The 26183-nt window shown below is 43.1% G+C and overlaps 1 protein-coding gene across 2 annotated transcripts in view; it reads right to left on the reverse strand.

Annotated features, from left to right (window-relative positions):
• Positions 1-26183, reverse strand: part of EPHA3 (EPH receptor A3) — an 853417-nt gene that overhangs the window by 676177 nt on the left and 151057 nt on the right. For both annotated transcript variants that reach the window (XM_085622346.1, XM_085622345.1), the window contains exon 3: positions 17414-18074. In XM_085622346.1, coding sequence (XP_085478472.1) covers positions 17414-18074 — 661 coding nt within the window. The remainder of the gene's footprint in view (positions 1-17413; positions 18075-26183) is intronic.

The following is a 26183-nucleotide window of genomic DNA, read 5'->3' on the forward strand; positions in this document are numbered from 1 at the left end:
TGCTTAATGCGCAAAAAAAAATACAAAAAATATTAATAATGATAAAATAAGTGTTGTGCCTCAAAACTTTCCTCATGAGCCTGCTGCCAGTGCCGCGGAATTCTGGGGTGATTCCAGGGCTGCCAAATTATGCCTTCTTCCAACATGCTGTACGTCCTATCTGTTCATCCCACTCTTACAGGTTCTAATTCATCCCTGCTTTCTCCCTTTTTCACTGATTTAATATTTTTGTTTCTCCTTTTTCTGCCTTTCTCAGTCTTGCTCTGGTCAAAGTCTGGTGATGGAAAGAAGTCCCTCTTGAGTTTTACCACTTACCACCTGGAATCACCTACGCAAATTAACCACTGTGTGCAATCCATTTATCTCACTGTCTGAATATATAGGTTTGGATTATTGTTTATTTGATAAAGAAAAAAAATCAATGCTAAATGTGCAGAGTAAAGCCCATATTTAGCTTAGCACAGCTCCACGGTTGTAAGCGACATAGACAGGGACATAGTTGGATCCAAGCACTTACCGTCATTAACCGTTAGCAGCGTTAGGAGAATCATTGATGGACTCAACACACCATGAATAGATGTACCCTCCATTTCATCACATTGAACGTGTTTATCAAGTAATTTTAAAAAGATGGATGATGTCAGTTAATACTAAAATTGTAGATGACATGGCAGAGGTGGGCATCAATATGTTCAACAGGTGCTGCATCGAGTTTGGGATTGCACAGCGTCTGGAGCGTGCACATTCAAACCCTTTTTCGAAGAGTTTGGTACCTGTATGCTTTGACTGAGGTTGGGCTGCTCCATTGAACAATGACCTAATGAGTAATGGCTACATCGTGGAAAACCAATCAATCAAACAAACTGCAAGTCTCCAAGTGACAGCAGCAGGGACATTGGGATACCAATGTAGAATACCGCCTAGGTGAGGATGGTGTCAGATCTTGCATATTTATTAACTCATCCACCTATACATTCCTCTCGATGAGTTAAGGACCTGCTCCAGAGATCTCTCATGTCACGCATGCCTTAGTTGTACTTGTTCTGTGAGTGATGAATGCTAGTGCAAGAGTGCCCTGCTGGACATGTTCTGCAGAGAAAGGAAGATTGCACATGTTCTAAAAATAAGCGATGTTACTACAGCGGTTGGCTCATCTTATGTATAAACAAAGGCAGGAAGAGCGCCTTACCTCGTAAGAGCAACATGCGCGCATCAGAACATGTCAACAGAAAAGAGAAGTGACATGGACCTACCCAAAAGTGGCATCCAATTTGACAGCGATTTACATGGATCAACACAAAGTATGATGGGAAATTTTTGTGTGACTATTACCATATGCAAAAATTATGTAATAGTTTTCCTTTTTGAACACATAACACAACGTGCCATAGATGGGGGAGGTCATGTGTTTGCACCCACGTTTTGCACCCCATGACAATTTTTCAATAAAAAAGGGGCCGCAGATAATTGTGGTAGCCTACGTGCAATATGGAATGTGTGCCACGTGCAAATAAGGTAAAGCCTACACGTCTGCACTCACACAGAGTGAGCATAGGGGCAAGCAAACTTTTGGGACGTGCAGAGATAGTGTGCCTCAAATTGGATGGTTTACATTTAGTGTGCCCCTGAGTGCACTCCAATGAAAGGGGAGTGCTGGTCCCAGGGATCCTCCAGGCATCCCCTTACAGGATGGTGCAGTCATACACTGAACACTCCTTTTTAGGATCTCTGCTCCCTCTTCTTCCCTTTGAAGCTGAGCTCAGGTCAAAAGCCTGCAGTGAAAGCTAGACGGCGGTTTCACATTGCTCGTCTGCCTTTCACTAGCATACTGTTCGCGGTCCAGGTGTGAGTTAGCACTGGCACTGAGAACAGTACATTTTCTGTAATATTGGAAATGTGACCCTGCTATATATTAGAGCCACCCATTTCTAGACAAACCCCATCTCTGATATTAAATACCATTATTCCTGCCGTAGCTGGGCCTACCTAGCATGCGCAAGGTCATGAGCTGATTCTATTAAGGAATGAACCCTTAGAGTAAATGAACTCATGGTACAAGCACTGGGACCCAAACCCTCGCCTAAACAAAGAGACTGTAGTTTGTGGAGTAGATTACTGTAATTGTTAGGAGGATCCTGGCCAGTTAAGCAGTAAAGAAGGCCCGGCTTATTGAGGAATTTTCCAGTCTTAAGACAGCTCTAACACTGACTTAAGTTGGGATAAATGAGTCTGGTTTATGGCGGATTTTTCTGCCCTAATTTATCCTTAATTCTGACAATCAGGTCTGATTGACAAATATTCTCAGGCTCAATTCAATCTTAAAACAGTTTAATCCAGTGAAAAAATCTTTGTAAATCAGGATCAGCTTTCCTGGATACAAATATCTGCAAGTCAATTTCGCACCCCAATGTAGGTGGCAACCAAGATTAGGACCTCCTTTGGAACAAGGAAGACATGCAGCGCAGCAATGCAGACTGGAAATTGGGAAATGGTGAAAGGAGAAAACAAGACATCAGGCACTATCCTGCTATGCTCCTGAGACCTGGCATTCAATCGCTGCCGGGATCTGCTAGAATACATCTCTTCTCTATCTTTTCAAGTAGCTGAACAGCTTGCTGTACAAGCAGCACCTCATCACAGGTCAACCAACAGATGTTTGATATCCCATATGTATGGCCCTCCCAATCGTTAACACTCCATCCCCTCTCACATACGAAGCTCTGTCTATTCTCTCGCTGTCAAATCTTCCCTGTAGTCCTCAACCCAACGCCCTATCCCTATCCAGTGAAAACCATCACCCATGATGCTGATTCCCCGATCCTTGTTTCCACTTCTTCTTCTTCTACGATACCTACTTAAAACTACCATCACTTACTCCATTGGTTTATGCTTATGTAGGCCAACTACATACATAAATACATTAATATTCTGATTTTAGGCCTATGGTTGAAAGTAGTATCAACAAAAGCAATATTCCTGCTTGCTTCAACGTTTATTTATTTATTTTGAGGTGTGGTGGTGTGGTGTAGAGAGTAAGATTTATTGATCTTTTTCTGCTGCACATTATTTGAATCATTAGTCAGGGTGGGTAGAAATAATATTCAATGAAATCAGTATGAAATTAAACAGACTGGAACACCACAAATGCCGAATAAGTTCTTAACTGGATAAGTGCTACACTTTCGCGTAAAATCAGTCCTGGCCTTCAGCACTGTTTATATGATGTCACTGACAATGGCAAAACCATGAGGGCATTTATGAAGAAGGATGCAGCCTTAAAATCGAAGCACCCGGTGTAGGAAGCCCCCTCAATCTGCATACATTGATGGACTAGCCCAGTGAGGCACTGTGAGTGACACCTCCTCCCTGTTGGTAAAAGGGAGGTAAGAGAGGCCCATCTGTCTCCGGAAAGCGGCTCAAGCCCCCACTGGGCCACTGGTGGCATCTGAACAGCACAGACACAGCCGAAATCGGCCACCATGCTGGCCAAAAAAAGCAGCCCCGCAGCTGCAACTCAGATACTAGCCCATCGCCTATTGCCCAAGTGCCCGCCTTACCAATCCGACACTGACCTCAGAGATCAGCCACATACCCGACACATCACCTTTAATAGTGTTGCACTCACTCTAAACACCGGTCATTGAGCCTGCCACTTGCCTCCCGCTCCTCCATTTACTTCCCACCAAGATCTGCTGCTGCACTCCATCACAAGTCTCCACATCAACCCTCCTTCCGCTTGCAGCACAGTGGGAAGACATATCTTACTGGAAAACAGCTGCAAGCGTTGCCACATGACTATGAACACTGCATTCTATTGCCAGTTTCAGTTTCTCAACACTAACTGATATAAAATATTTGCCAGTTTTTCTCTAGTGCCACGGCCACTTTTCATCAAAAACTATTTTTTTTCCTGAAATGTGTTTCCTATTAGGCAGAGTGAATAGTAGAGGCACTGGCTAGGCGGAATTCCTCCTCTGCCACTCTTCCCTAGAGCTGCAAACATCTGTTTAAACTCAGAAAAAGTAATCCCATGGCTGTCTCACCCCTAATAATCCAGAAGGTCATAGAATGGGATGTGCGTTCACTTTCCCAATCAAGTTAAATTATTGTGGACATTTAGTCTCACACCTATTTTGCTGTAGGAAATATAGTATTCCCAATGGATTGACTGGATGGGTTTGGGTCCAGAGTCAATTATCCAGCTGTGGCTCACTCAAATAGACTGAATTGTTCTGGGGTTGCTTGTGTCCTATTCAGAGGGGGCCTGACCTTGTGGTTCGGGTTCAACTGCTCCTATTGGGGCACGCCAAGCCTGATTTGAATGTGGGTGATCCTTGTCTAAGCAACAAACAAAAAAAATGATGGAGTGGAATGATGCCCAGAGTCAGAAATTAAATATTTCAAGCCCTCATCAGCCAGCACCTTTATGTTTTCCTTAAAGGCAATCATCTTCACAGAGAGGCAACTTAAATATACTCACTCTATCACTTATTCCACTCGGTCATTCATATCTAAATAACACGCTTCCGGCAGCTATTAATTTGTAAAACTAGAAGCAGAGCAGAAGCAGAAGATATTTGTATAGATGTTGTCATCAGTGTGGAAAAGAGCTGTGCTCAACACCTCACACGCGTGTAAGGTCTAGGTTGGCTTTTAGAGCAATCGACAGGCATGCACAACCCCTCCACTGGAATGTACCACAATGTAAATTTGACTCAGATATTTTCATTATGGCTACCCTAAAAACATGACTTGATTTTACTATTCAGTCCAGTCCAAGAGAGGAAAGCCGACTTGGTCAGAATATTCGATAATATAGCTTTAAACGTATTGTTTTCAGTTGGAGAAACATTGGTCTCTAAAATTCTCTACATCAGGGGACAATTTACCTTTCTTCAGATGCTTTATTGCTGGTCTAATTTTCAGAATGACTCCGATGCACAAAGCTTTTTCCCGGCCTAACTCAGACTTACACATTGAAATATCACACATGATTCATGAACGTGATAATGTAGACATGTCATACAGTGCTTCCAAAACACAGTGCAAGGCCTTAGGGCGCTTACCTACAGTTGTTATCAAAACCGTTAAAATGCCTAAATATTTGCATATTTAACTGAATGGGAAGCGATTCACAAACACGTTTTTGTTTTCCCTACAGCACTGAAAATGCCCTCACCATTCCTCTTGTTTACATGCGTATTAACATGAAATGATGTATGTGTTTATCATCGATTGGTAAAGCCTCACAAGTGTACAGCTAGAAGCTGCAAGACTTGTTTTTGCACAGTTACAGCACGGTTAACTGCAGGGGGTGCATGCGCAGTATGAACAGACCCCACCACTCCAACTGAAAACAACACTTATTTCACATAATCTCCTCTTGACAGATACTGACCACGCCTAACCGGGAACCAAAATCAAGTTGAAGACAAAAATACACAGTGACGGCTCCTCCGCTATGGCAGAGGAGCGTCGCCCCACTGCTTTTGAGCAGTGTAATGTAAAGAAAATATAAAATGATAATAACTTTTAGTTGTTATCATTTTATGTTTCCTTTGCGGGCGGGTGGGCAGGGCTGCTCCGCTCTCAGAGCAGGGGAGTGGAGGAGTGGTTTGCCTACTCCTAAGTGCGCAATGACTATTTGGTCGGCCCTCTCAGGCCGGCCAAACCAGTCATACGCACTTTCCCCGTTCTCCATGCAGGCAGCATTACAGCCTGTGTAGCGAACATGCCCAGGCCCCCATTCCCTGGTTGAGCGCCAAACCAGGATGCTAAAAACCGTTGTGATTGGTCAGGGGAGCCTGGGAGCTTACTAATCACATCTCTGCATTGCAGTGTTGTGATTGTTCAGGGTAGCCTGGCTGTTCTTCCTGGCTGCTTGCTTCCTGTCCCATGAGGAGAGCAAGAGCAGAGATGTGGGACCCTCGGCAAGGGAAGTGTATATATTTAAAAAAAAAAGGTTTTATTGTGCAACCCTGCACCTTCCTGCGCGCAACCCACTTGTGCCCGCCCCTGCCCCCGCCCCGCCACCCCAAGTCATGCCGGCCGTCACTGAAAATACATTTTAGAAATAAAGGACCTTCATAAATGATCCTACTTCTGGGCACCTGATGCAAAGCCCTTTAAACCCCTTAAAACACTGAGTAAGGTCCCTGCGAATAAAAAAAACTAAACTTTAAAGTGCCTTCGAGCTGAAGCTATCTCCAATTCAGGAAACTCCTCAAAACCGAATTATTTTGGAGTTCTTTCAGCTGAATTGTGCCTTTGGCCTGTAATTTAAGAATGTTGGGTTGTCTCTCTTGCCACTCTCTGCTGGACAGTAAGGGCCCAATTATGAGATTGACGGTGCGGCAGTGAGACCACCCCGCCGTCGCACCGCCAATCCCGTTTGGAGACTGCCCATCCTATTACGACTTTTTAAGTAATTGGCGGCCTTTCCTTTGGCGTGTTCCATGGTGGTACCTATAAAATAGGCACTGCAATGGGAACGTTAAAGTAAGTTTCAGCACGGCATGCAGTCCATGCCATACTGGAACGTCTGTGCATGCACACAGGGGAGGACATGTTGCATCCACAAGGCGTGAGGCACAAGTGGGCTTTCCAGGGCCCCTTTTCTTTCCATGCTGCCACTGTTTTCATGGAGGAAAGTCCTCCATGAAAACAGTGGTGGTAATGAAAGTTGTAATATGCTTTGCGGGACCGTGGCAGTCCTGCCTAGCATATAGGTGCCTCTGGACCACTGCACCACTGCCAGGGAACCATGGTTCCCTGGAGGAGTCGGCAGTCTCAAGGCAGCATGACCACTGGGGTCGTAATGGGGTGGTCACAAGACCGCCCCACTGCACCACGAAGAGTCTGGTGGTCCTCGGAATGCCAGACTCATAATTAGGCCTTGAGGGTTGCTACGTACCTTTATGTTTTAGGATCTTTTTAGATCTACATTCTGCATAACGAAGTGCTGCAAACTTACTAGAAGATGCCATTGAGTGCTTTATAAAACACCCATATAAATAAATAAATAAACCAGCTCTGTCTGATCTACCCATAGGCAATCATAGTACATAAACAGTACATGGTAGACTGATGAAACACCTGTGTACATTACGTATTACATTTGCAGCAGCTGAGACTGATCGTGGTACAGTGCATTAATTGAGCTCCAGATTGAAACACTAATTCAATGCTCACAGGGCATTAGCTCCTTTCCGACCCATAAACCTTGCTGTAATGAGCCCCAATGTACCCCAGTATAGGCCTAGGTACCTGCACGACCTTTTACCTACATTTGTCCTACCTTTCTGTACATAACGGCTCTAGCGCTGACCTTTTACTTAGGTGCCAAATAAATGTATTTTTCGAAAACTAGCCTCATTTATTATGCATGAGGATTCTTAGTGTCACACAGCAGGGTTACCATCTTCTGTATAATAACTCTGTACAAGTCGCCGCTATCATCATCCTTGGACAAAGGGCCCACAGTACTATGACACATCCAGGTAGAACCGCTGAGGATACCTTTCGGGTATATAAGCACCACATCTTCACTGGGCAAACCAGAGGAGAAGCTTCCAGGCAGACATAAGATGCTGAGATTCCTGCCCGCAGAAAATCCAGCACACAGTAGTCTGACATCCTTTGCAGGGTGCAGTCATAGGTACATGAAGTCCAGATGTAGCCAGGTAGTAGGTTCTAGGAAGGTAGTTTATTAATCCAGTTCCAAGTAAAGTAGAAGATAGATGAGATGGTAAGTAAGATGGTAAATAACACCACCAGGAGCAGCCTCCCTGCTGCTCAGCCTGCATCCACCAACTGGTACTCCACACATAACCAAGCAACCAAGCATTCCGTGACCTCATCACACATTCCAGCACTCATCCTAGCTGAGCAGTAGGGAAGACAAGAATAATGACAAGGGGACGCTTTTCTCAGGAGCTGAACACTGCACCAGCCGTGAGGGGAACGGCGTTTAAAGCAGGAACTTTTTCCCGGGTTGCAGCAGTGCCGTGAGGGGAACGGCGGAAAGATCTAAACGAACCACAGCCCCCAGCATTCCCTCTCCCGGACGCCTGCCTTTCACGTCAGCAGGCAGCGCCGGGGAGGGTTAAAGTCGCGGAGGTAGACCCGCAGCGCGGGACGCTTTTCTCAGGAGCTGAACACTGCACCAGCCGTGAGGGGAACGGCGTTTAAAGCAGGAACTTTTTCCCGGGTTGCAGCAGTGCCGTGAGGGGAACGGCGGAAAGATCTAAACGAACCACAGCCCCCAGCATTCCCTCTCCCGGACGCCTGCCTTTCACGTCAGCAGGCAGCGCCGGGGAGGGTTAAAGTCGCGGAGGTAGACCCGCAGCGCGGGGCGCGTGCGAGCGAAGCCCGGGCCAAGGGCGGGCCCGTCCTTGCCCGTCACTGCCTGTACCTGACTGGACTGGGCCACCCCTCTAATACTTCTACGCGTGCATCATCAGGAAGGTAGTTTTGCACATTGTTTTGACTTTGGTGATACGAGTAGAGTGTACTACATATATATTTTTTGTGGCTGCTGATCCTTTTGGTCGGTAATGTGAAAAGCAGCACTGTGACTTAACACTCGGATTACTGTCATTTTATATCGCCAACATTGTCCTGGGACTGCATCTTTTGACAGGGGTGCATACAGTGTATACAGTGCATGATGGCAGGCAAGGGGAAGCGTTTGGGAGGAGGTGGGTCTGTGTCTGGCACTATGGATCATTTTATCACGAGAGCTGTTTCGGTTTTAGAACAAGAACTAGCTATTACAGAGCGCCGGTTATCCGCCGAGCTAAGTCAAGCTAGACGCTCGTCTTTAGGTATACTTGCCTTAGCAAAATCCCCCAAGAACTCTGTATTGCAGGGCGTGGAAGATGTTGTGCAGCAGCGGGACTTAGTGGATAGCACCATTACATCAGCCGACCGAAATGACACAAATGATGCCCCGAGAGAGGTTCCCCTTGTAGCCACTAGTGCTTCGATTCACTCTCAACCTGTCCCTATTCATCCACAGACAAGAGCCCATAAAAAGGGTGTTAACAGTGCAGCCTTTAAGAGGAAGAGAGATGGGCTGTCTCAGGGCGGGAGACTGGCAAAGCATTCTAACATTACGATTTGCCCACCATCGAAGCCTGGCGTGGGTCAGCTGGCTGATAACACTACTGTGGATGAGATTGCCAATAGGCATCTGGACCAGCCCCAACAGAATGATTTGATCCCCCAGATTCAACAAGTAGTCCGCTCCCTATTATTACCACTTCTGGAAAGGGTAAAGGTGGTCTCTGACAAAGTAGATCGACTTGAGCAAACTATTTTAGATAATTTTTGCTCATTAAAAAATGTCATTAAATTAGCCACCAAGGACAGTTTTAATTCTATTAAGGTGAACCCTATCCCTCCTGCTCCGCCACTCTCTCCCCCCCATTACTGACATACCCCCTATAGTTGACTCTAGGGTAGTTCCTCCCAGAACTTCGATAGTAGACATCACCAGTACTCAAGCTGGTAGTCATGACAAGGTTGGTTTAAGGGATTTACCTGGAACTAAATCGGCTAGTAGGTCTTCACATAAAGGGTTAAACACAGATCCTGGAGACAGAACAACTAAATCCTCTAATATCTGCATCCACCTACCTCCTGAATCTATCCCTTACGTTGTTGTTTTGTCCGGCGTTCCGGAATTGAAAATGGATACAGAGGAACCTTATCAACAACTTAAAAATAAAGTCATTTTCTGGCTCAATCAAAAGAGACCCATCCCGAACTTTTTGGACGGGAAAATTCTCTTTGCCAGAAGAGTCAGCTGGGTGGGTCCTAGACCAAAAAATGCCCAAGGGGATTGTATCATCATTAACTTCAAGGACAGCCGAGTGGTGCGCTTTATTTGTGACCATCCACTTAGTTGGGATAGGTCAGAAATAAGGGTTCATGATTTAAGGTATTTTTATAATCCTTACCTCAACACCCCTGAAAGCCTTGATCAAACCCAGGAAAGAAGTGGAACCAACCCGAATTTTGTAATATTTCCCACTCAGCGTACTGATAACATATATCACCCGGAAGCCTCAGCCTGAGCGGGCTTGGAGGGGCCTTCTTTTAGCACGCTTCCCTCTGTTAACAACTCGCAAATTAGATCTGAGGGAAAGGGTGTAGTTGTTAGTGAGTTGCATGACTTAACCCAAAAAAAAATACCTGCAACATTTTAAGCTGGAATGTTGCTGGCATCAGACTTAAAAGCCAGGATGACCTATGGGTTGGTTATGTTCTGTCCCATGATATTATCGCATTGCAGGAAACCTGGGACACAGCAAATAACCTTTTTTTGGACGGCTATGTTCACTTTTATATTCCAGCCACACCCAGCTTGGCGGGGAGGGCTATGGGGGGCCTTGCTTTGCTCGTTTCCTTGAACCTGAAAGGATCCGCTAAACAGGTTGATTCTGGCTCCCAACACTGCTTAGTTGTAGAACTAGTGGTGGCAAATTCACCCTCTCTGCTTTTGATTAACTTTTATAACTCTAAAGATAGTGTCAGTCTAAATTTCCATCTAGAATCTCTGGGGGAGGTTCTGGATAAATACAGGGCGTCACATAACAGTTTTGAGATCATTTTAATGGGCGATTTCAATGTCCATCCTTGCAGCCTAGGTTGTATCTTGGATGATGAGGAGGGTTCTCCCTACGCATCATCCACACATTTTGAACATACCAAATCAGGCAAGGCCTTGGAGAGCCTATTGGCTTCCGCAGACCTCTCTGAACCTGGTCGCTGCACGGAAGGACAGAGACCGTGTACCTTTAAAGGCCCTGATTCAGGGTCAGTCATCGATTACATTTTTGTTTCTTCTTTGATTTTCCCTTTGATTTTAAATTACAGGGTGGAGGACTCCGCATTCAGTGACCACAACCCGGTGATAGTCGAGGTTGCCACGGATGGGTTCTTGGTATTTAAAGATTCTAGTACTCTGGGAACTGGAGCCCTGGTAGTAAAAGACCAGGGCAGGAGGTTAAAATGGGCTCAGGTGTCCCCGATTTCTTTCCTTCAAAAAGTCCTGTCTAAGGTTGAACCAGAGATGGGTATATGCCTAGATCACGCTAACACCAACTCTAGTATAGTTGAGGCTTTTGCTATTATTTGCCTAAATATAAATGCGGCCCTCCTGGCTAAAACCAAGTCAGGCTGTGTTACAGGTAAAAAATGGTTTAATACCAATTGTACCAAGGCTCATTCTGCTCTTTTGAAGGCAATAAAGGGTAAACCGAGAAACAGACCTCTAATTATTTCTTTGAGGAAACAGTATAAATTGGCTATTAAAGCTCGTAAAAACGAGATCCAGGAAGAAGCCTGGAATAACTTACTGTTACCGGATACACTGCGGGATAGCTCCAAATTTTGGGGATTGATAAATCACCCCTTTTTTTCCGGTAGCGAGAATCAGGCCATGGAATGTAGTATTCCTGACGAACAGTGGTTAGCCCACTTCGAAAAAATGTATAGTTCTGCTTCGCCTGGGAATTCAGAGGGGCTCTCACCTTTAAACCAGGTTGGTCCAGTTTCGGCCTTCAAGGAGGAGGATGTAGAAAAAGCCATCCTAGAGACATCCAAGAGTAAGGCACCAGGCCCTGATGGTGTTCCTGCCGACCTTTATAGGTCTGCTCCTAAACTATGGGCCAAAATACTAACTAATGTTTTCAATGCCGCGAGACATAAGAATATCCCCGAGTCCTGGGCGATATCTACAATTATTCCAATTTTTAAAAAAGGCCAGAGGGATGACCCGGCCTGCTACAGGCCTATCTCCCTAATTGACTCTGCCGTTAAAATCTTAGGCAGAGTCATTCTGGGTAGATTGAACACTTGGCTGGCGGGTAGCAGTATATTATCTGACGCCCAATATGGTTTTAGGGCTAACAGCAGCACGCAGGATCAATGTTTAAATCTCCACTTACTTATTTGCAAATACACTATTGCAAAGGAGGGGTCCCTGTACATGGCCTTCATGGACCTCTCCTCAGCCTTTGACCTGGTTAACAGGTCTAAATTGTGGAGTATTCTTTTGGATATTGGGGTTGATCCCCCTCTGGTTGGATTCTTGGCGGATCTCCATCGTGGCTTATCAGCCTCGGTGAGAGTTACCCAGGGGGTGAGGTGCACCAGTTGCTTCAAGTCAGAGAGGAGTGTAAGGCAAGGGTGCATATTGGCACCTCACCTTTTCACACTTTACATTAATGCCCTGGACCCAGCCCTGGCCAACGCAGCGGTGGATGTACCTCGTGTAGGAGACACCAAGATCCCAGTTCTCCTATACGCGGATGACGCCGTGCTTTTGGCGCGTTCAGGGGTGGCTCTTGACAGACTTTTGGCCTCTTTCGGTGACTTTATGACATCATTAGACCTGAAAATTAATACCCAAAAATCACAGGTCATGATCACTGGCCAGGCCAGTAGGAAAAAGAAATCTAAATCCTTTTTTTGTTTAGGCCACGAGGTCAAAAGGGTCCCAATTTTTACCTATTTAGGGGTCATTTTCGACGAGAAAGGCACGTGGGGCCCTCAACATAAACTAAAAGGCAATTCAATGGCAAGATCTGCCGCAGCTATACTTGGCTTTGCCAAACGGCTGGGTACTCGCCCCCTGGAGGCCATTTTGAAGGTTTATAAAGCTAAATCTTTGGCAATAGCCACCTATGGCTCTGCCATATGGGGCTATTCTAATAATGATACCATTCAGAGGGTGGAAAACAAGTTTTTAAGATCCTTGCTGTCTGTTCCCCAGTCCACACCCACTTTTACAACACATTCAGAATTGGGTTTGGGGTTTGTTGTTGACTTAATCAAAATGGCACCTGTTATATGTTGGTTAAAAACCTGGCTTAACCAAGACATTCTTTTAACCCATTTAATACTTAAGGATTGCCTCGCCCTGGATAGAGCCCACACAATTCCATGGCTAGTATATGTTAAAAAGATGTTGAGCATAGTGGGTCGACCAGAGCTATTTGATTCCCCTGACCGTATCAATAAGAAGGACATCATGGGGATTAAGACCGCACTATCGACAAGATTAATGGCCGAGAGGGAGGACATTGAATTAAACAAGCCGGTAGTGAGAAGGAACTATGGGTTAATCACCGTTCCTGGCCTTGAACCCTACCTGGCATTTGTAACCAGCCCACTTCACAGGTCTCTCCTGATTAAATTCCGCTTAAATTTGATACACTATGTGCTAGGTTTTTATCCCACATGGGCTACCCCTGTTAATGCCAACCCATGTGACTGTGATAATTTTTCTTGTCAAGACACACTACATTTTATTATGTTTTGTGAGCATTTTGCACAGATCGGGATAAAATACCTGTTACCTCTACTTAAAGGGACTGGCTATGTTCAGGTTCGGCCAGCGCTTCTGTTCTTGCAACTCCTGCCTAACATTACAATTGCTTTTCATGTAGCAAACTTTTTAGTTGCAGCTGTTCGCATCAGTAAGAAGCGTGCTAGAGAGCGGCCTACTTTTAACATAATTGATGCGGTTGTGACGGACGGTGGCCCGTAGTCATGGAGCATTCCATCCCTGTTAGTCTTTTAGACGGAAATTTTATCTTTACACCTTATTTATTCTTTTTAACTCAGAATAGAACCTATGAAATATGTTCTCTTCACATTTTTAAATTTTGATTATGTTTTTAATTACCAGATTTGTAATTGATGTATCTTTGCCCTGTATTTTATGTATTGTGATTTCATGTCTGTTTTGTCTCTTTTTATGATCTTTTATTGATCGAATAAAAGTAATTGACTGACTGACTGACTGACTGACTGACTGACAAGGAGAGGAGACAATCAAGTCACAACAGGTGCCCAACTCGAGACCAAGACGGGGCCCTTCGTTCTTTCCCATCAGGTAATGGGATGGGCTCTTTCCTAGGGGGAATCTTGCCTTTACACCTACATACATGCTAGGTACACTTAGGTACATTTAGATAGGGCTAGCATATTAGGAGTATGTATGATTACTGACATGTATCTATTTGCCTGCATATATTCTCTGTTTTAGCACCATGGTAGAAATTCTACCTTTTATTTACTCTGTTGGTGCTTGTGATTGTAAATATCTGTTTCTGTATAATGGTTGTTGCAGCACACATATTTCATACTAGAATGACGCTGGTTCAATAAATGCTTATTCAAAACATCCCCATTGTTTATTCTGTGTATGTCTCTGAGTCTAAGTGAGCACGAGTGACTGAGTGAAAAGCACTGTACTGTTTCCATGATCCCTGATGGATCAAGGGTTGTCCTGTTCGATAGTTGTCAGAAACTATTCTCTCCTTGATAAGGTTAGGGGGATTATAGTGGTACTATGAGCTAGCTGGTCTAAAGACTAACATATCCTTTGGGGGTGTCTGGTATCAGTCTGGACACCAATACCTCAGTGTGTGTTGTCTAAACGTGCAGATCCTGTGTACTATTAGGAACTACACAACAGTGCTGTCTTTTTCATGTACTTGAGATATCACCATTAGGTCATATGCCTTTCCACAAATATTTGTAGAAATGTACACATTTTTCAAAAGTGTGAATTGCTAGTGTGATGTGAGTTGTGCTCCTACAATCATTTAGTAGACCTCTCGCCACACTGTCCGGAATACCCATTTGTCTGTAGAACTGGATTAAATATTTAAATGTCATAATGAAGTACATCCTTGTTTATACATGGCGATTCGTCATTGTTGTTATAGAGGAAACCTAATTTAAGGAATAGTAGTGTTCTATATCTTCCCAAGTGGTTTGAAAAATTAGACAGGCCATGTTTGAATGACCCTACCGCTCTAGGATTGGATTCAGTAAGCGAAGTTTCAAATAAATACATGCATTCTCCTCCCCTAGGCCACATCAGTGAAGATGGCCTTAATGCAAGCAAGGAAATTAGGTCCTCAGTCCAGGGTTTTGTAGTAAAAAAACACAGTCACTAATTTGGCCCCTCAAATCCTAGAGCACCAATTTCATTGCATCTTCTGTACTATCGATAGCTCTGCCCCTGTTTTAGAGTGAAGCAAAACTCAGTAATGAAGATCAAAAGTGAGGCTTTTCCATCTCAAGCATAACAGGTATGTCAGTAGACTTGTCAATCTACTTTTAAATCTTTGTGAATCAAGGTCAAGGAGGACACTAACATAAACTGGTTTCACGGCACTGCCTTGTCAGGACACCTGTGTCCATCTAGGGTCTTCCTCTCCCCTGGAGTACTGTCCCTTGACTTGTGTTGTTTCACTACTCACTTTTAGGGACCTACTTTTTCTTTTTGGTTAAATCCTCAACAAAATTGCATGCGTATTTTAGCTGTCTTCCTTATGTACTTCTTTTTACCTCGGCTTAGCGTATCATGTTGTGCTTTCTTGCCACATGGATATCCCTGCCTTTCCATGATGCTCTCATTGTATGCTTCTTCCCACCCCTGCATTGCTTTACCACAGGTGTTCTTCTCTCCCTCCTGCTACACTTTTCTCTCTCTGACTGTTTGTATCCTCAGCAGCTACAAGCTGTTCTCTTTTGCCTATGGTTTCTCACCCCCCAGCGCTCCCCTCGAGTTGCTTCAACCACACTGGGTTTTGTCACCCAGCATCACTGCCATCTGTGTGGCTTCCCCCATGCCTCCTTCTCTCCCGCACATTGATTTTGACTTCCTCAGCTCCTGCCGTGTTACCTCTCCCACCAGTAGTGTTGCTTCCCTCACTCCCCGACCCTCTTTGTTACTTGCCCAGTACTCCAACCAGAGCATAAATAAAAATGAAAACCATTCATGCCATTTTGTAGTTGTGCGCATCCGTGATGAACGTGCCAACAAAATAATGCAGCGGCCGCATCTTAGCATCTTTTTTAAGTTTATTTCCTTTAGCCCTGCTGCACATCTTTTAGGATATTGGCAGCATATCTAAAAGAAACATTAGCATATCTAATAGGTCACAAAGGCAATACCTATTAGGTTCATTGTATTCAATTCCACTTTTTCCAGAATACTCAATTTACTTGCACCTTCAGCAGTTGGAAAATCAGGTTGGAAAAAACACCAGTGAATGTTCGACAGTAAAGGTTTGTTTACAATTAATATACCAAGTTTAAAAAAAAACACATTTATGTCTAAGAATAGCAGTGTTCACAGGTGCTTGATTAATAAACTGTGTACATTAGTTGCCCTATAGTTATTTGATTCATTATCACTAGGAGCACAATGAATTACTGATGATAATTGTTGTATGTCACAATATTGATGGCAAGAATAATATCAAACTGTACAATATTGCATCTATATTATTGACTACTACTATATATATGAAAGGATTGATTTACTGTTCTTAACTCCACAACTTGACAATATAGTTGTTGTCAATAATGTGGATTCCATAGAGTTGCTGGGTAATATTTCGACCATCACAGCGTGACTCCCCTATTCCATCGTCGGGATTCTGCAAAAATATAGATGTTTCTATGGTGTCTCGTATCAGGAAAACGCATAATACTATTGAAAATAGATGTGCGTGTGAGCGAGTTCTGGATCGCAGTCCAATCATTTCTTGAACTGCATTCTGTATCATGCAATGCAACTGTCATGTAAGGCTTATGGGGGCAGTGTCAAGATCCCCATTTCATGGGGAACTAAAAATCCAATTTTACTTCCACACCATGGAGTCAATGGAGAAATTGAGACACCAATGCAACAAAATATCAATTTTTTGATTTCTCTGAAAGCGACAAGGGTATCACAGCATGGCACACTCTGACAAATTCGACATCCTGTAAAAGGCTCGGAGGACAGTAGGCCCTTCCTTGTAGATTCAGATCATATGCAGACGGTTGTGTCACTTTTACTAATGATTTACCTTATCAACCTTAGCAGCTCTAATGAACTTTGGGAATCCCTCAAGCAAGGCTCTGCAAATTTGAAAAACGAAAGTTTCCCCTTGTAGCAACCTTCGCTCTTCAACAATACATTCATATAAATCTAGTCACGTGTCTCTGTCCTGGCACACCTCATCAATTTCTTTAGTTATAATTATTCATCTTGAATCTCCAAAACACTTTTCCCTGAAACAAAGTAGCAAAATCGCATGCTGTTCTTCCAATACTGTGAGTTTATTCTTCAAATGTACTTCAAAGTGGCAAATATCGATACAAGCGTATCAATAAATCTGTGATCATAGATGCCAGAAAATGTCTAAATTAAAAAAGGAGAAATACTTATCTAAATAGCGCATTATGCTGTTAATCATTTTTCAAAGCCTATTTTACTTCAGGGTGTATCACTCCAACATTGAACTCTCAACATACAAAATTGCATGAATACAACTTTCCTCAACGATTGAGGTGAGATGAGGAACAACACAAGCTATAAATAAACTGGAGTTCTTACCTTGGCATGCAAAGCCCCTCTCTTCATAGCCAGCGTTACACAGGCACTTTCCTATGGGCACCAGCCACTCCCCTTCAGTGCTGCAGTACATCCTGGGAGGGTCCTCCTCCTTTGAATGATTAACGCAAGATCCACGCACTTCCACCAATGATTGGGAGTCCATTGGTACCGTGTCTGGAAACATGGCCAAGTTCCTGACAGTGAAGGGGCACTTTTTGAAGTACACACGCACAGAGACCAGAGCAACGCAGGCACCCACATCTTGGAAGGCCAAGTAAAATCCTTTTTTGCTGATAGGTCCCACTTCACGGACTTCAGTGTTGAGCTTGAGAATCCTATCCCCCAGATCCATTTGTGTAAAGCTCTCATCAGCTGCAATAGTGTCAATCTTTGTGAATTGGTGTTCTCTAAACTTTACTGCATAGTCATCATCAGACTCCAAGTAGTAGAGATTAAAAGTCTCCTTGCAGCTCCCCAAAACGAGAGGAATGCTATTGCAGTCTCTTAACGTGAACTTGAGCTCCACATAGATCTTCTGCGCCGACTTGCGTGAGATCCAGTTTGTTCTTAGCCAATTGTTCTGACTGTGATCCATGACATTGCAGACCTGGTACGTTCTGATTGGTGTGTAATGCTCATCAACTCCACTTATCTCTTCCCACTAAAAGAAATGGTACATCAAAATAATAAACAAGATTTTCTTTACCAAGAAAGCACAAAATTAGGTGCACATATTCTACTCTGCTTACCAGTCTTGCCATTCAAGAATCACATTTTTGAATATTTACTTTAAATCTAATTTTAAATGACAATGGCGTTACGTTTATAAGTTATGCATTGAGGTGTGTTAAATTCTCATAATTTGCTTTAGTGTAAGTATGAAAATTGGGGGAAAATTATTCAAAGTTCCACATAGCTAGGTGAAATGCGAATCTGTGATTTTGCACTAAAATATTTGGCAAAAAACAATCGCTGGGCACAAAAGCAGCTCGTATTCTGGTTATTCCTGTGTTCGCACACTATACATTTGCTGCGAATGGTGGCATAATTATGCGATGTGACATAATGGTGTAACTTTAGGAATTTCAGATAACACGTGTAATGTGAAATTCCTGAAATTATGCAATTTCCGATTAGTGTACTTTAAAATCTACCCAGGACTAATTTCTCCTGCTTTGATTGATAGTACATTAGCACTGAAAAATTCAAGCAAACAATAAAACAATGGGGCCCCTTAGTTTCAGTTTCAGTTTCAGTTTTTAAATAAGTTTATTTAGGCATCTAAATGGGGTTATTTAGTTTGACAGACATTTGAGAAAGAGTACCCTTTCTGGGAAAATGATGATCTGTCCACTCTATTTAGAGTCAGGAAGACTGTCAATATTCTGTTAACCAAGCCCCTGTTGGCTGCATCAAAGGGAAGTTTCTTCTAATAGCCCAATGCAGTACTGACTATCAAAAGAAGGGCATTACAGTCCTGCTGTATTATGCGTGGACAGCGTGATGTCCTTTTTTTTCTGGCCCTCAACGCCAGGTAAATCTTGCTGGTGTGGGACAAAAAATCCAAATATTGTTCCCCACAACCTGGGAGAAAACGTCTGGGTATCAGCACCTGTCAAGGTATGGAGATCATCTCTGGGCCAGCTGTGATCTCTACATTTTTAGATTAGACTGTAGTTGTTAGAAATGGGGTTTCTGGTTGGCTAGGGTATGCACCTAAGCCAACTAAACCCACCACTCTAGTCAGGACCAAGGATAACTTGTGCTCACCCTCTGGTAGCTTGGCGCAGAGCAGGCAGGCTTATCATCAAAAGCAATGTGTAAAGTGTTTGCGCAACAGCCTCACACCAGTAATACAATAAATATACCACAACAGAGACTCCTAATGTGAATATTTAGAAATGGTTTCTATATCGTATATAAACATAGAACAACACAACATGAACCAATAATCACTTTGCCAACAAGGCAATTGTCAAATATCACAATTAGTGTAATAAGAGAGAGACTTCTATGTTTCAACCATCAAGAAACAACATTACTGTGCATACTATGCAGTCACATTATATAGTACTCGTTATCCTAAACAAAGTAAGCCTAAACGACTTACATCAATATATTAGTGCTGGTAATGCAGCAGGTAATGACCAAAAGACATAAATCATAAGTACTGTACATATTATGCCAACCTGTGATAGTACTCCTTGTCCTGTCAGTGCAAGAATTAAAATGTAATACCATAAATCATCAGTGTCATGAAATACAGCTGTTAGGTTAGGAGCATCACACCTAGATCGCCATATATCACCATAACAATCATAGATACCAAAGGTTTACCATGAGTACATAGGATAACTCCCCTTTAATTGCAGGAAACACATAGAGGCAGCACACCTGTGCTCCTAGTACATGTTATGTATTACAATGAGCATCCTGGATATAAATGCTGCTATAAACTACAGGCTGCAGGGACAACTATGTGCCTACTACAAGGAATGCAGTACTTTCACTATGGCATTCCTTAACCAGAAGAGCAGGGACCTCTGTCGAGGCTCTGCCACGTGTTACTCAAGGAAGATCAAGGGCTCAAGGTAGGTCCCAAAAGGGGGAATGAGGGCACATGCTGTGGAATCCAGACAAGGAGAGCAAGACCACTCCAACTCGGTCCGGCTGAAGAAAGATAGGTAGGAATCACTAAAGCATTGGGGCTGCCTCTGGCCCAGTTACAGAGTTACAATTGAGTGGGAAGTGGAACTCTGCTGCGAGGAGTGCAGCGAGTTCCTTGGAACTGCTCAAGTCCAGTTCCTTGTTGAGAGATCACCAATGCAAGGAGGGCAGCGTGTTATGGGGGATCGCTCAGGTCAGTTACTTTTGGGAGTAAATAGATGAAGCGGGACTCTGCTGCAAGGAGTCCAACGAGTCCTCCAAGCCTGCTCAGTAATCCCTTTTATCCCGGCATGGAATGAGATACCTCTACACGGATCAGAGCACAGTGGGTGCTATTAAGTCACCCAGGGCTGAGTTAAGCAATCAAGGACACACCGCTGTGGTTGCAGGCCAAGGTAGCTAAATACCTTTGTTGGCTGCAGTGGCAGATACACGGAGTGGGGTTGGACCACAGCTCCCAAGACCGTCATGATGCAGGCGCCAGCAGTGCATTGGTTAATCTTAACAAACAGGTGGGTAGAGTAATTACGCGTCAGCCAGAGTGACCTTATGGCACGGAAAGCAGCACTTAATTAGCGAGGCAGCAAGATAGATGGAAGCTGCTGAAAAAGGTCTTTTATGTTCCTTAGACCTCAAAAAAGAACAGGGTGCAAGCCAATGACCCAGTCTGGAGGTGAAGTAGTCCTTCCAGCAGGGCAGAGGTCAGCAGGTAGCAGGGCAGCTCACACACACAGGGCAGCAGTTCCTTGAAAAGTCAGTCAGAACAGCAAGATGGCAATCCTTTAACCCAGCAGGCTTTATCCAGCGTAGGTTCTTTCAGGTCCAGTATTGTACTAAAAACATGAGGTCAGTGTCCCTGTACTTACACTCAAAATATGTTTGATCTGTGGGGCACTTCAAAAGAAACCTTAGGAGTGCACAACACTCCCTTGCAACCCCAGCCATGGCTCCAGATATCACTAGGGTGTAAATCAGCCTTTGTGTGAGGGCAGGACACAGCCTATAGAAATGTAAGTGCGCCCCACGTCCCTCTCTCCCAGCCCAGGATTACTATGAGTATGCAGATCTAACCCTGTTACACCCAACACTTTCTGTGTAATGTCTTAGAGAAATGCATACTTTCTCTAAGTGGCATTTCTAAAATAGTAGCCAATGCTAGCCTATGAGACGAGTAGGCCTCACAGTAGTGAGAAACCAAATAGGCTGTTTGGCACTACCAGGACATGCCACACAGTGCTGCAGTCTCCCTAGTAGCATTTAATTTACAGGCTCTGGGTATATGGGATTACACTGTACAAGGACTTATAAGTAAATTAAATATGCAAACAGGTGTAAACCAATCATACCATGTTTAAAGGAGAGAACATTTGCACTTCAGCACTAATAAGCAGTAGTAAAGTGTCCCGAGTCCTAAAGCCAACAAAACGTGGGACAGAAAAATAGGAGGAAGAAGGCAGAATGTTTGGGGATAACCCTGCAGAAAGGGCCATGTACAACAGTAGTCCATCAGGGTGATGGATGTAAATTCTTCCTCCACCCTCACAGATGGAGTACCATCTTTTAGACTCTAGATTGGGCCCAAAGTCTTGAAAACGTATTGGACTTTCTGTCCGGTCACCTTTCTGTGGAGTTTCTGATGACCCTGTACTGACACATTACGAACCGGTGTGCATAGACCTAAATGATTCCATAAATAACAGCATTAAGACATCGACGAAGTAAACTAGTGTAGTGCTACTCAAGGTGACCTACCGAAATTAACATGTCTGACCTATAAGGAGTTCTAACCCTGCTGTCAAAAAATATGTATTTATACGCTTCATTTAATGCACAGTACATATGAGGCTTTGAGTATGTGGCGTATTAATTCAATGATATAGCCAAACAAGGCAATATCTGCCAGTTGCTGTCTCTCGCAGAGTATCAGCACTAGTATGTCAATATTCGTCTGATATCTGGCTAAGGTCCTGAGGAAGGTGGTGCTACTATTCTTCAAGCCACCGAAACGCGCGTCGACCCATGCTACTCAGATCCTGCTACATGCAGTTACTTTAATTGGTTGCGGAGACTATACCATCTTTTGTCTCCCACCCTCCATATATTTGCATTAGTGAATGTGGTATGGGTGCAATTGAGATTGAGTGTATGTGAGGTAGTATGTATGAATATTTTTTCGGTTTTGCTACTCGGGGGTTAGTAATGCAAAGACTGTTCTGCACGTCATGTTACAATTGTGTAATATTGTTTGTATATGTTTAACATATTGGTTTTATATTTAAAAGAAATGCAAAAGAAAGTATAAAGATTTTTGACAATACAAAGAAAATAAATAAATTATGTGAATATTTACAAATATGGTTATCTTTTTGTACTTTGCTGTTGTTTAGTTCATGTTCAGCCCATGTTGAATTCAATTTCAGCTTGATAAAAGAAATATAGGTCACGAGGGAGCAATTTTTGATTGTGTTGAAAACTAAAACAATACATTGTTCCATTAAGTAAGCAGAATAAAAAATTAACACAGTACTTCGAATTACAGAAGTTAGATAGCAGCCAAGGCTGACTGCTCCAGAAAGGTCATATCTATTATAAGACTTAGTGCCTCTCAAGGCGACAGAGTACCATATTTTAAAGATAAACATTTTAGAAGGTATGATGCATGGTTATAAACTTCAGACAATGAATTAATACATGAGTATACAAAGAATGACAGTTAAATATACATATACAGTTCTTGCCATTCTATTTCAACAATGCTTGCAGCCTTAGAATAGAAATTAAAGGATGAAAATCCACTCATTGGGGTCACATATCTGGGAACCAAGTAAACAGAACCCTTCAAGTGCAACCATGTATTAATATATGATGTGATGTATGGAGTAAAGATACTTCTGACGTAAAGCCAATATTGCCAGACTCCATTTTCTGCCTGGTCATTGGCATGTCTACCTCTGATGAAGGTGCCATCTGTCCTTATCTTTAAAAAAACCTGTAATGGTGTCAAGTCATCCAGACAATGACATTGATAAGAACATCTAATGCAACATCGGTCTACAACATGCATCTTGCTATCTGTATTTCAAGGTCAACTAACAATAATAACAAACATTGTAGTCTGAATTGATGTATTTTTGTCATATTTAATTGCACTAATGCATCTAAGGCTAGCACATTGATGCACACAGGTTATAGCAGAAATGTGTCAAAAAAATCCCCATTGAATATAAGATTGGCGAATAACAGTACCAGAGGCTCATCATGTGGCTATTAGATTACAGAGGTCCTTTACTGCAGATTATCACACAAGATACTCCCAGAGGATCCTGACAGAGATGGCTAGACTGTCATACTACTGCAGCATTCCGTCTTACTCAGAGAGCTAATATCGAGCCAAGTCCGAGAGGAGAAGAACTGATCCCAGCTGATATTTGTTTTCACTTTGAAGGAGCTCTCTCTCAGGAAATTCTGATAAATTCAGCTTCCTGCAGTAAACATGTATACATTGCACTGAATCCTAAGAAACTCTAGAAGCAAGTTAAGCTACTCCATGCTCTTATAGTGTAGCGTAAGGAAGTGGACTTTAGGGTGTTAGGTTGCCAGATGATATTTCCACTATGGTAGAAATGCGCATATTATTTTCGTTGTTAGCAACATTCTTAAGTGCTTTTTCAGTAATATTTTCTCTTGTGGTTTCAATGTGCTAAACAACAGGATGAGACTATTGAAATAAAACACTTTTAAGGCTAAAGTGTCTTTCTCTTAGTGCAGTGCTAGTGTGTGTTATTATAACAAATGAAACGGGGTGTGAGTTATCACTTCATTCCAGACACCTTTTGTAAGGGACTGTTAGTAACCAAGAAAGCACAGATATCACAACAACTATGTATTTAGTAGGGTTTTGTGGGACTATAATCACCTGTTCTTTCACATTCAAGTGTTGATGCACTGAAATATGTTCCAGTGGTGGCTCCTCTGCTAAGGCAGAAGATCTTCCCCCCACTGACCAGGTCAAAAATGAAAACGCTGCATTGCAGCATTGTGATTGGCTATCAGGATGCTGGGAGCCATGTGCTTCCTGCTTTCTGCCCTGGAAATGGCCAAAGAGGACCGAGAGGAGGAGGCGGCGACGGCAGAAGGCAAAAGGCAGGTAAGTGTTTATTTTTATTTTTTTCATTACCTCAAACATCCCCACCCCCCTGCGACCCTCCCCTAACACCATTGATGTTCAGACATCCGTGGGTGTGAAAGCAAGCCTTGTAGAACCTAAGCCTGACTCTTAGTTTAGGCAAAACGACTTAATGAAAACCTGACCCTTTCTAAACTCTAACTCCACTGCTATCCTAAAAATTAGACTGTCCCTCTTTCCAACCAAATTCCTTCACCTGCCCATAAAACTTACTTTAGACCTTGCCTAAGCCTAAAACTCACCCTGACCCTAATCCTCATACTCAATATATCCCTAAACCTAATCCAAAATATGAGCTTATCTCTTACACTTATCACCAACACTAAGATTCACTCCAACGTTTACCCTACACCTAATATATATCCTAACCCTACCAATACTGATTTCTGCATGCCCTGACCATTCGATAGAGGCCTACAATATGTGATCCCCAACACCTACTAAAGCAATATTAATGGACATGTATGGTATTTCTACTTGCTGTGGCTACTCGCAATGAAAGCCTTAGTGTTATATGTCAATCTAATGGCTTGCACGCAAGTGTTTTCTGATTTTGGGATGTTACTTGACATGGTAGTGAGTTTTCTCTTTTCTATCAAGTTTTTAACCTTTAAACATGAAATTTATCATAATTCTGGTGCTAGACTTGGAAGTGTTGCATTTGCGATTTTTAGGCTACATATAGAAATATCAGAAAATCAAAGAAAGTAACCATGAGGTGTTTGAACAGAAAACACTCTCCGGTGTTTCTACTGTCAACGTACCTGATATTTAAGAAGAGGGAGGACAGGAATAACCTACATGTCACTGGATTCTGTGAAACCTTCGCTCTATCACCACCCACAAGCACCGAATTAAGATGTTAAGTTCAGTGAGCATGGTGTAATGTGGATCAGGAAGATGATCGTCTCTCAGACTGTTAAACAACCAACAATTATCATTCAGAATACATTAAGAGAAGCCGCGCCGGGCTGCCTGGTAATCAGTTAAATCAAGATTCATCAAGCAGGGAGGAAACTACAAAGGAAGCTTGCCTGGGGAGATGAAGGGTGCCCCCTTCTTGCTTTCACAGACATAACAACTCTGCACAGAGAGCATGTAAAAAGTAGCCCTGGTCGTTTTGTTAAAGGCTGTAAATGTTTATATGTGTGTATGTGTGTACATATATATGATATACATATGTATAGATATATAGCTATACATCTAGATGTAGATCTGGACACATAATTCAAGGGACCTATGTTGGAAATAAAGAAGGTCAAAGCGTATCTAGCATAAAATAGCATGCCATGAAACACCCGGTTCTTGATTCACTTAACACAACCATAGGAATGCGCGTGGTAGATGAAAACTCAACGATTCCTAGAGCTATGCCATGGGATTTCGTCCATGACCTTTGAACTATGGGGTAAAAGCTCGTCTCTAGGATGCTGTGTGGTTGGTGAATTTTCATTTAAGCCAAAAGATGGTGATGCCTGAGGGCCTTGTATGTCAACAGCTGTGAAAAAGGGTTTAAATCCAGCTTCCCAAGAAACAACAAGATTATCTCTCTTGGACGCGGATGGCTCATCCTTAGTGTCTTGGTATGCTGGCCATCAACTTCACTCCCATGAGTTAAAAAAACATGGGGGGGGGGGGTCGGTAATTCTAAGGTTGGAGTTACAGGGATATTTCTAATGAGACCTTGTGGTATCCTTAGAAATAAGAAATGCGTAATTATAGTTTTGATTGCCTTGGTAATTCCTAATTCTCCCAGGATTTCCCACAGACATTTTGGGTAGTTTCAGCTGATTTCAACAGTCAAACACTCCAGATGAAACAAAGCGGATCTGCGGTTTCGCTGTACATCCCATAATTCTGGTGGAGCCGGTGACTGATGTTACCATCAAAATTGAAATTTAGACAGGCGCTGTAAGC

The sequence above is a fragment of the Triturus cristatus genome, chromosome 8 (assembly GCF_964204655.1).
Source record: "Triturus cristatus chromosome 8, aTriCri1.1, whole genome shotgun sequence".
In the NCBI taxonomy this organism is placed as follows: domain Eukaryota; kingdom Metazoa; phylum Chordata; class Amphibia; order Caudata; family Salamandridae; genus Triturus; species Triturus cristatus.